We start from the raw sequence: 11,610 nt of genomic DNA on the forward strand, positions 1-11,610 counted from the left end.
ATTTGACCACCTCTTTTCTCTATCTTTCCTTATTTTCCTTCTTAATTCCTCCACCAGCCGAGTCATATTATTTTAAATTAGGTTAGAATGAGAAATAAAAGTGCATGAAGTTTGTCTTGTATTATAGATGAAGAATCACAGCCATTTTTAGATTGGCATGAAACATAAAACCAAACGAGCAATGTGTCCGGATTCAACTCTCTTTATTATCATTGCAGCATCCCTTCATCCTTAGACAATAAACTGAACAAATTTAGAAAAAGTATCTAGAGACATTTTCCAATCTCAAAACATTTCATTTTGCGATCATAGTAGTGGTACTCCTTCGACAACTAACTCTTGACACCAAAAGCACATTCTTTAATTTAATGCACCAATTAAATCAAGCAGATTTTGATAGGATGATCCACTTTCTTCCACAGCCCCCTTTGCCAATGCTACCATCTTCTTTGCCCTCTTTCTGATTTCCTGGCTTTCTTCAGAGTTGCTCATCAATAGGCTTATTGCTTTCTCTATCTGTTTGCTTTCCACTACAGGACCCTCATTAATTGGAGATAAGTTCCAATGATCTGCCCCAACACTGACTCCAACTTTCAAAACCTGAACAAGTTTTTCATTGTAAAACTGCTCAGAAAACACTGGCCAAGTGATAGGGTGTTAATTGTTGGTTATTTTATTATTAATTTCCCTTTTATCCTTGCCAAATATTGTTTTAATTAGTAATATTTACTTATATTTGGTATTTGGACTTAGTTCCAGGGATTGGAGCAAGAAACTACAAAAAAGTAGGGACTTGCTCCATAAGTGGGAGACTTCAAGAAGGCTCCATCGACCTGGCCCTCAAGGAGAGGAAGAGACGGACTGCATTTGCTTGCTGATTAGGAGATTAGAGCTCTGCTGGCAATAGGAAACAAGCAATTCGGCAAGGCTCCAATTCTTTTGCTCCTTGACTTCTAATCCGTGGGGACCACTAGATAACTTGAGTCATTTCTTTTGGCTTTAAGAAGACAAACGTACAGGAGGTTTTGGGGGATCAATAGTTTTAGCTTAGTTTTTAGCATAGTTTAGTTTTATTCTTTCTTGGTTCCTTTGATGGCCTGGACCTCAATTAAATTATGTGGAGATTTTCTCATGAGGCGTGGTTAAGTTTCTCATCTAGTCGAAGGTCAATTTGAGGACTCGGTTCCGAACATCTGTGAGATCTAATTATTTTATTTATTTCTTTTATTTATTGGTATTTGTACGTTTCTTGATTTAATTGTTTAAGATTATTTTGTTATTTGAATGTCAAGGGCCCGATATTCGAATTAACCTAATAATCTACTGTCATATTAATTGATTGAATCCGTAATTGTTCTATCGATTAATACCAGTGGCGACTAGCGTGATTGGTTTCATATTAGGGAAACGTATGATCTAATTTAAATAAACCCTCGTAGCATGTTTGTTGGTTAGGGTTGGGCTTTTCTAATTATTAATGCAGTCAAGTAATTAAATCCTATGGTTGTACCTAGGATTATTTCTTGGTTAGAGAAATAGTTAACGGTCGTACCTTAACTATCGAGAAATTAAGGAAAGACTTGTTGTTCATCGCGTGTATGGCAACTATAACCAATCTATTAATGAGTAATTGAATTATCTTTGCGTCGATGATCAGTTGCATGGACCGTGTCTGAAAAGTTGTACCTTTGGCTAGAGTCATATTGGTTATTGATTAATTTCTATTAATTGTTTTATTAGTTAGTTAATTAGTCATTTTATATTCTCCAAAAACCTCCCCCATACTTTGGACTCTAAAAGAAATAAGTTATCCCCAGTCCCTGTGGATTCGACCCTACTCACCGCTATATACAAAATCTGTATTTTTCTTGAGTAGGTAATTATTATTGCACAGGTTCGACACCTGTCAATTTTTGGCGCCGTTGCCGGGGACTGGTGCCTGTTTAATTTGTTTCTTTTTGAGTTCATTTTATTTTCATTTTTAATTTATTTTTCTCTTATTTTTTTTATATAGCTTATAGCTTCTAACACTCCGTATTTTGGTGATATAATGGATTTTGTTTCCGGAGAAGGCGATGAAACTAGTTTTTTTTGCTAAGTTTGCATATTCAGAGGCACTAAACTCTATTAGAGAAAGAATGGCTGCTGCAACCTGTAAAATTTGTTACGCCAGGGATCATTCAACCGGTATGTGCCCCGAATATCAAGATAATCTGAGTGTCCCACTCAATAATTATGGAGATTTTTTACCCTGGTCTCAAACGTGGTATAACCCTAATCCAAACGGGTATGATCAAAGATGGTGGGATAACTCCAATTATAATTATACAACAGGGCCAATGAATTTTCAGCAGTATGAGTCTCAAGAATCGTCATCTATGTCAGGTATGTCTCTTGAAGAAATAGTTGAATCAATAGCTACTAATACATACCAATTCCAACAGGAGACACAAATGAGGAATGAGATGATGAAGGATGCAATGAGTAATCTGACAGATCAACTATATCTATTGACGTCCAGAATAAATCGATTGGCTTCTCAAATGGAAGAATTACCCTCGAAAACCATTGTTGATCTAGAAGAAAACGAGAGTGCAATTTGCTTGACTAGTGATGAGTGTGAGGACTCGCAAATTTCTTGTATTTTTCTCAAAAATTCCCTTTTATTTGAAAATTATTTGGTAACTATTATTTCATGTTATCCATGGTTCAATCACCCTAGAAAAGTACCAATAACCATAGGAAATTAGGGTTTTCCTATTCGTTTTCAATTCAAGGTGAAATTGGATTTTTCGTGTAACCGCAGTATAATTATCCGGTACCGAGTAGGGATCAAATTTGGTGCTTAAGAGTGACTTTTAGGTGAGAAATAATATGTGATTAGAAGCAATGATAAAAAGTTAGCGAATAGGGAGTAAAAACCCTAGTACGTGCGATTTAAGAGAAAACGCGTCACACCGACGTGTACCGTGTATTACCAATTGAACCATCACTTGACCACCACTTTCTTGCCATACAAGTTTAACACTAGTGAAGTAAAATATCTTCCCCCTCTTGGCTCTCCTATTGGCCGAAATTTGTGGCCCAAGTGCAAGGGATGAAAGAGAAAATTTTGTGGTTGTAAGTAAGCCAAGTGTTAGCCAAACTTGTGGCTAGAATTAATTCTTATCTTTCCAACCTTCTTATAAGACAAACTAAGCTTAATCTTCCTCATTTCTTCTTCTTCATGGCCGACCAAAGAGAGAGAGAAAGGGAGAGCAAGTGAAAACAATTTTCTTCTTGAGTTACACCAACCAAGTGCTAGAATCGAATTCTAAACCGATTAAAGTGTGGGTTGTGAGTTAGGAAGCTTGTGGAACTAAAAATTTTTCAAAGGAGGTGGAGTATCACTCATTCAAGCCTTGCTTTTGAGGTATAAAGTCTGATCTTGGTCCTTGTTCATTTAATTTTTGGTTAAAGATGTGATTTTATGGAGGATTAACACTTGAATGCATGAATTTCCAGATTTGGGTTTTCATTTCTTCTCTTTCTGCCCGGTTTTAGTACTCTATGTTAGAGGCCGAATCAGTTCTTACACAAAACATGAAAGTTATAGAGAATGATGTTTTCTAGTTACCTGTAAAATTTCAGCTCAATCCGAGCTTGGTACCATGTAAAAAGTCCAAAATACCCTTACTGTTTTAAGTATTTCCTAAGCAGTCCGTGTGATCAGTTAAGTCCAGTTTATCCCGTTTTTTGACTAGGATTCATTCTGATTTAGTGTTTTGCCAAAACATGAAAGTTGTATAATTCTGAATTAGTTTTCAAATGCCTCTAAGAACACCTGATTCGGACTTGTGTACTCTAAGATATGTCCATTACAGTGTTCTGCATTTAAACAGCCGACGAATTAGTTTCTGGTTTAGTAATTCGAGCATTTGACCAAGTTACATTAGAAACTGGACTAAGTGACCTTCATGAACATTGTAGCCCTGAGTCTTAGCTTCGAAACGGCATAGGTTGCGTCTTAATCCGATAAGCGTAGCCTCGGATAAGTTATTTCCGCTTTCATACGTCAAATCTGTCTTTTGCTAAATTGAATTTCTGCACTTGTTATTACTGTATTTCTTATTCTTATGATATTGTGAGCCTATGGAACGGCTCTTGACTTGAATTGCTTATGTGTGATGTTGGGTTGTGGTTGAGGAAAAATAATGAAGCCGAAATGGCTGGAAAATTTGGTAAACACAAAGGGCGTGCTGCCCAAATTTTCGCTCGAGGGCTAGGTTTCTATTTGAACTTGTATACTTTTGTTTAGCCAATACCATGACCGGTTTTCCATTTTAAAACATGATTTTTCATCCTTGGGTTCAAACAACCCTCTTCTTACTTGAAAGTGATCTTTACACGTTTCATTCCTAATTAGTCGGGTTTCTTTGTTTCCCTTAAATGTTTTGCTCGATAAACTGTAATATGCTCTCTTGTTCAACCATAGGTTTCATTGGTGACTAAGGGTAATATCCGGAAGAATATTTTGCACGTTATTGTGCGTAAATAGGTGAGTGTTCTATATACGTTTTGTTTCTATGACTATGTGGATTGTTGGATCTATGTGATTATTTGTGACTATTTGATTAAATGTTACTTGTTTTCTATGATTTTTAAAATGAACTTTTGCTAGGTGAGTGTGTACTTTATCGCACTCGACCTAAATAAATATGAAATTTTCGGTGATTAAATGTTGAAATACTAGTTGCGCATGAATGTAAGCCTTTTGGCTGAACTGGGCCCTTGCTCTTGTTACCGATCGACTCGAGCCAGAAGCGGACTCGGTCGGGCGATATGGTGACCTGGGTGAATTTGGTATACTCGAGTATTACCTTGTAGTCCGGCAACGTCCGGATGGGTGGAGTCCGGCCAACGTCCGGATGGGTGGAGTCCGGCCAACGTCCGGAAAGGGATGAATGAACAAAAGCAGGCACGAGGGTTTTGCTTCTCAAAAAGGAAATTTTTAAATCATTGGAGGAATAAGGGGAAATGTCAAGGGAACGAACGAACAAACAAATAGCTCCTCGTGAGCCTGTATCCTTTTAATGAATGTATTATCATTGCTTTATATTGGACATGTTTTCTGGATTAAATGTTATTACATGACTAATGTTCCTTGTTTAATTACTTGTTTATATATATAGAACCTCACTGGGCTTTTTAGCTCATACCACGTCAATTGTTTTCCTTAGCAGGGGAAGGCGAGCAAGGACGAGCGTTCTGTATAGTCTAGTTGATCTAGTTCTTTGGCCTTGTAATGGTTCTCGCCCTAGTGCTTGGCACGGGCTGGTTGTATGAGGAATGAGAACCCTTGTATATTCGATGTTTGTACTTGAATGGTAAAAAACTTTGAAGACTTCTGGTGTGTAGAAGTTTCTTATCTTTTACTTGAGCATCTATTGTCTATGGATGTATATACATGATTCGAGTTCCATAGTGAGTGAGTCCTGGTGAGAGCTGGGCAGGCGACCCGTTGAACCCTGGGGTACGCCCTAGGGGGAAGTGGGGCCGTCACAATGAGGAGATGCAAGAGTGTCAAAATGAGAAATCTACAGATGCAGTTGAAAAAGAAGCCAAAAAGGAAGAAATGGAACCCCAACCACAACCCATTCAAGTGAAAGAATCCAGTGAAGAATCATCAAATGTGGTGACACCACCTCCACTCCCTAACCCGCATTTTCTTAACTCTTACTCTATGATTTCTGTTAATGAGATTGATTTTGTTATACCGGAAGTTCTTGAGTCTCATGGCAGGAATGAGTTAAGAGTGGAGATGGCGAAATATCTTGAACCAATAAATGCGTGTGGTGGAGGAGTGAGTGAAGAATCTAGATTAATGTTGATCGGTTTGACGCCATCTACTAGTTCACGGAAGATCGTAGCTCGTGTGCTGAAGGATTACTCTATTTACAAGGGCTATCAGGACTATATAGAGGATGAAGCACTGAAACGAGGCACAAGATTTTATCCTCCGTGAATAAATATGGCAATGTCTAGCCAAAAACATTAAAGAATGACGCTTTTTGGGAGGCAACCCAAATATTGATTTTATTATTTTTTGTTGTTCATTTCTTTCATTTTTTGTTTCTCAGTTGAGTAGTAATGGTCTTCATATTTTTCTCTACTGTGGCAGGAAGTCCAATCTTAGCGTGCCCACGCGGTGTTTGTGTCTCCTGAGATCAGTGGACGTTTACCAATCTTGGCGTGCCCACGCGGTGTTTGACGACCCAAAAATGAATTAAAATTTTTTTTTAAATTCACATTGAAAAAAAAAATCAAAAATTAAAATTCGGGAAAAATTTTTTGGGAAAAAACATTGAAAAAAAAACCCAAAAAAAAAACTATTTTTTTTCTCTTTTCTTTTTCTTTCTTTCTTTCTTCGTTTTTTCTTTCTTTCTTTTTCTTTTCTTTCTTTCCTTTCTTTCCCTTTTCTTCTTCTTCTTCTTCCCCGCAGCCTGGTTTTTTCTTTTTCCTTCTTTTCTTCTTCGGCCGACGCACCTCCATCGCGCGTCACCGCCTCCCTCGCTCACCTCCAACTCGCCGTGCCTCTCTCTTCCCGCCGCGACAGCCGCACGCCACCAGCTCCACCCTGCGCCGCCCACTACCAGAGCACGCCACCGCCACCCTCTCTTTCTCCATCATCTCCTCCCTTCTCCACCTCTGCAGTCGCACGAGCTCACTCCAGGACGCCGCTCCTCCGCCGCAGCCCCAGCCCCAGGAGTTTTCTCGTGCGCCGCCTGCCGCTACCACCAGCGCGCAGCAGCCTGCACCAGCTCGCTCCCACCTCAGCCACCGCCTCACGAGCTCGCCAAGCTCCGCGCGCAGCTCCCTCCACTGCTGTCCGCGTGCGACAGCAGACCAGGACGTCACCTCAACCCGCGCACCCCGCAGCCAGCAACCTCGCGCGCCAACAGCTCCTCCTCCCTCGCGAGCCTTTCTTTCCAGCCACGCCGTCACCACCTGTCAGAAATTGACAGGTGGAGGTATTGTAATTCCTTCTCCAATTAGCTTAAATTTCTGAAATTTGTGTATGGATTTCTTGACGGATAAAAAAAGGTGTTGATTTGGGCATTTTCTAGGGTAAATTTTGGACAGAATTGGGTTGAATTGCTGCCATAGTGGGGATATTTTCTGCTATTCATTGCATTGTTGGCTGTTTGATTAATTTTTCCCTGTGACTCACCAGTGGTACTGGTTGAGATCTTTTGCCTATCGTTGTGGCTTCTATTTGAGCATACTTGCTTATTTTAAAGTTTCAGTTCTTGTGGTTGAGTTGCTGCCGTTGAATTTAATTCTTTCCTGTCTGTGCACCAGTGGTACTGGTTGCGGCATTGCTTAGATTTCTTAAACTTTCTTAATTTCTATTCGGTTGTTGCTGGAATTGCTGGTTCCTTGGCCCAAGTGCTATTTTGAGCGTTTGACTTGGGTATTTGACTGTCCAATTGGTGACATTTGTTGAGTTTTACTTGCTCCAATTGGTTGAATTCATTGCTTTGTTGGGGTCCCTGTTGGTATCACTTGAGTTCTGCTTTGTTAGTTTCGGTATCGTGCCCCTTGATCTTATTTTGACTGAATTAGAGACTCAGTGCATATTCATTCAATTTGCTGTGTTGTTAGGGTACTTTTCTAGCCTTTGGGGTGCCTCAGGTGTGCATTTTATTAATTGGGTTGGCCATGTGGTTCCCTTCTTTCCTGTACATGCACCAGTGGTACTGGTTGGGCTAATTTGTTTACAATTTCTTATTTCGATATGATTGAGCATCTGTGACTGAGTATCCTTCGATCTTGCTGCTTTGTTGGGATTGTTTTTTGTGTCAATTGAGTATCATTTGGTACTTTCTGTCTGGAGTCTATTGAGCTGCCTTTGGTTGGGGTGTATTGCATTTAATTGGTGCATTGGACGGCTCCTGTGCCATTTCCGTTGCTTATTGAAGTAGGTTGCCTCCATTTGCCTTGTGTGGGAGTATTTTGTCCTTTTCATTTCAATTGCTAAATTCATTGGAGCACTTGTTGCGGTTTTGGGATGCATTGTTATTGCATTTGGCTAAGCAGGGGACCACCCAGGGGCTAACAACTGGGTCCAACTCCGAATGCAAGTTGCATAACATGGCGCAGAATTTGGCAGCACTCCGCCTGACCCACTCCTGTTTTGACAACTTCAGGGAAGTACTGTTATCCTTCCCCTTCCTTTTGCTGTTAGTTTATCACATTGAGGGCAATGTGTGAATTAGGTGTGGGGGGGATCAGTTTGGGTGCTAGTATTTCCAGTTTTCGGTTTTTAGGTGTTTTTCCTTTGTTTTAATTTGATATTTATCTCTCTTTTTCGCTTATTTTCTTTTCTTTTTCTGAGTGGTCAGTTCTTATTTGAATACCAAGTTTTGATGTTGGATTGTTGCCTCTAATTCTGCTATTGCCAAATTTTATTAGTAAAAAGGTATCAAGTTGATGTGGTTGAGTTCAGGAACATCTCTTTGGTGAATATCAATAATTGCTTAATTTTTCCAATTTTTGGTTAATTTTTCTAGGCATAGGGAATGATTGTTGGCATTTTTCACGTGAATTGGTCCGGTTATTAATTTTAGTTCTCCATGTCTGAAAATTTGAGGCTGGCTGCTGTTATTCTTGTGTTGCTTTTAGATATCGTGCTATATGGTTGTAAATAAGAGTTGACTGTACTCCGCTAGTAGTTATTACTGAGTAACCGGGGATCTTCACCTAAAGTGTTGATTTTCGCGTCAAAAGGTAGTAGTTGCTATGAGTGCGTGGTCCCGTAGCAATTAGAACTGAGTAACCGGACTCCTCCATCTGGCAAATGTTGAAATTCGCGTCAAAAAACTCTAAGAGCTATAGACTAAGTCTTTTGTTACTCAAAAAAACAAAAAAAACAAAAAAAAAACAAAAGAAAAAGAAAAAAAATAAAATAAAGATTGTGTTAGTATGTGAATAAATCAGCTTGCTGGTTTGTGATCGTAATGTCGAGATTTTGATTAATAGTTGGACCATTTGCTGATAAAGGTAAGCAACCATTCCTTTCTCTTAGATTAGTTTGCTTTAAATTGGAGGAGTTGGTGGTTAAGAGGCTAACCGAGGTGATTTTTCTTGGATCTTAACTTGTGATGTTTGATATATATTTTTCTGGATATCTTGGCAATACGGTAGTTGGAGCAACAACCATTGTCAAATTTTGGTGTTCAATTGCTGTTCCCATGCTTGAGGGCAAGCATGATTCAGGTGTGGGGGGAATTGATAGAATGTTAATTGTTGGTTATTTTATTATTAATTTTCCTTTTATCCTTGCCAAATATTGTTTTAATTAGTAATATTTACTTATATTTGGTATTTGGACTTAATTCCAGGGATTGGAGCAAGAAACTACAAAAAAGTAGGGACTTGCTCCATAAGTGGGAGACTTCAAGAAGGCTCCATCGACCTAGCCCACAAGGAGAGGAAGAGACGGACTGCATTTGCTTGCTGATTAGGAGATTAGAGCTCTACTGGCAATAGGAAACAAGCAATTTGGCAGGGCTCCAATTCTTTTGCTCCTTGACTTCTAATCCGTGGGGACCACTAGATAACTTGAGTCATTTCTTTTGGCTTTAAGAAGACAAACGTACAGGAGGTTTTGGGGGATTAATAGTTTTAGCTTAGTTTTTAGCATAGTTTAGTTTTATTCTTTCTTGGTTCCTTTGATGGCCTGGACCTCAATTAAATTACGTGGAGATTTTCTCATGAGGCGTGGCTAAGTTTCTCATCTAGTCGAAGGTCAATTTGAGAACTCGGTTCCGAACATCTGTGAGATCTAATTATTTTATTTATTTCTTTTATTTATTGGTATTTGTACGTTTCTTGATTTAATTGTTTAAGATTGTTTTGTTATTTGAATGTCAAGGGCCCGATATTCGAATTAACCTAATAATCTACTGTCATATTAATTGATGGAATCCGTAATTGTTCTATCGATTAATACCAGTGGCGACTAGCGTGATTGGTTTCATGTTAGGGAAACGTATGATCTAACTTAAACAAACCCTCGTAGCGTGTTTGTTGGTTAGGGTTGGGCTTTTCTAATTATTAATGAAGTCAAGTAATTAAATATTATGGTCGTACCTAGGGTTATTTCTTGGTTAGAGAAATAGTTAACGGTCGTACCTTAACTATCGAGAAATTAAGGAAAGGCTTGTTGTTCATCGCGTGTATGGCAACTATAACCAATCTATTAATGAGTAATTGAATTATCTTTGCGTCGATGATCAATTGCATGGACCGTGTCTGAAAAGTTGTACCTTTGGCTAGAGTCATATTGGTTATTGATTAATTTCTATTAATTGTTTTATTAGTTAGTTAATTAGTCATTTTATATTCTCCAAAAACCTCCCCCATACTTTGGACTCTAAAAGAAATAAGTTATCCCCAATCCCTGTGGATTCGACCCTGCTCACCGCTATATACAAATTCTGTATTTTTGTTGAGTAGGTAATTATTATTGCACAGGTTCGACACCTGTCACCAAGTAATCAATGGCACCCCAGCAGTCATAGCTTCCATCGTCGAATTCCAACCACAGTGAGTCATAAACCCTCCAACTGCCGGATGGTTCAAGATCTTTAACTGCGGAGCCCAACCTCTAATGATCAGACCTGTGTTTCCTTCAGTTATTCTTTCTTCAAAACCATCTGGCAGCCAGCTCTCTTCAGTCTCTTGTTGATTATCTTGGTCATTATCTCTCTTCCTGACAACCCAAATGAACGGTTGGTTCGAAGTCTCAAGAGCTAATGCAATTTCCTTGAGTTGGGAGGTTGAGAATCTTACAACACTTCCAAAAGAAACGTAGAGGACTTGGTTGGCCCCCTGAGTGTCAAGCCAGTTTAAGCAACTATCCTTCCCATCGGCAGTAGTGTCAGTTTTCTCCTTGTTGGAGAAGTAGAAAAGAGGTCCAATGGTCCAAAACTTTATCCCTCTTACCTTTTCAAAGTAATCACCATATTGAGAATCCAACTCATAAAAAGTGTCAAAAAGCAAGCCGAAGCTCCTAAGCTCTGATTCTTTGATTGGTTTTACTATCATTTCAAAGTACGGTGTTGTTTCCTTCATGTGATCCTCCAATTGGGACTTCTTCATTTCAATCTTGTTTGGTAAACCAGGGATCAAGAAACTCTCAGAATCTGAGCTGACTGACTTATGAGGCTCATATTGCCAAAGGTTATGGCGCAAACAATGAGAAATGAAGCTTTCTGGATAGATCATTGTTGGATATTTTAATAAAAAATATCACATATTTATTTTGAATTCAAATAAAATAAATTACAAATTCTTTAAATAAATTTTCGGTTACAAATTGAAACTTTTAAATGTGTAACTTATGGGTTTGATGTCTTGCTTTTATAACTTATGAAATGATTAGGTTTTATGAATTCATTTAGTGATTTTTTACCGTTATACAATGAATATAGACTCTTCAATTTGTAACTGAAATATGAAAGTGTTAATTCCTATTAATGTTGGTAGTTTAACATTCCTAATTTCTTAGCCTATATATAAGGCATCTATCAACCAAACCAGATATATACTTTGCTATCTATATAC

The 11,610-nt window shown here is 38.6% G+C and overlaps 1 protein-coding gene across 1 annotated transcript; it reads right to left on the bottom strand.

Moving 5' to 3' along the window:
• Window positions 1-360: 360 nt before the first annotated feature.
• Window positions 361-11,271, bottom strand: LOC113765760 (UDP-glucose flavonoid 3-O-glucosyltransferase 7-like). The gene is made up of 2 exons (XM_027310006.1): window positions 10,535-11,271; window positions 361-643 (listed from the first exon to the last, which is right to left on the bottom strand). The coding sequence occupies exons 1-2, from the start codon at window positions 11,269-11,271 to the stop codon at window positions 361-363; spliced, it is 1,020 nt and encodes a 339-aa protein (XP_027165807.1).
• Window positions 11,272-11,610: the final 339 nt, after the last annotated feature.

Source organism: Coffea eugenioides, chromosome 1 (genome assembly GCF_003713205.1).
Source record: "Coffea eugenioides isolate CCC68of chromosome 1, Ceug_1.0, whole genome shotgun sequence".
In the NCBI taxonomy this organism is placed as follows: domain Eukaryota; kingdom Viridiplantae; phylum Streptophyta; class Magnoliopsida; order Gentianales; family Rubiaceae; genus Coffea; species Coffea eugenioides.

Excerpts from the sequence above, each read along its gene's own strand:
- LOC113765760 (XM_027310006.1), bottom strand. The coding sequence starts at position 11,271 with ATGATCTATCCAGAAAGCTTCATTTCTCATTGTTTGCGCCATAACCTT. Across the intron at positions 644-10,534 it reads GGGGTGCCATTGATTACTTG|GCCAGTGTTTTCTGAGCAGT; the intron begins GTGACAGGTGTC and ends CCCTATCACTTG.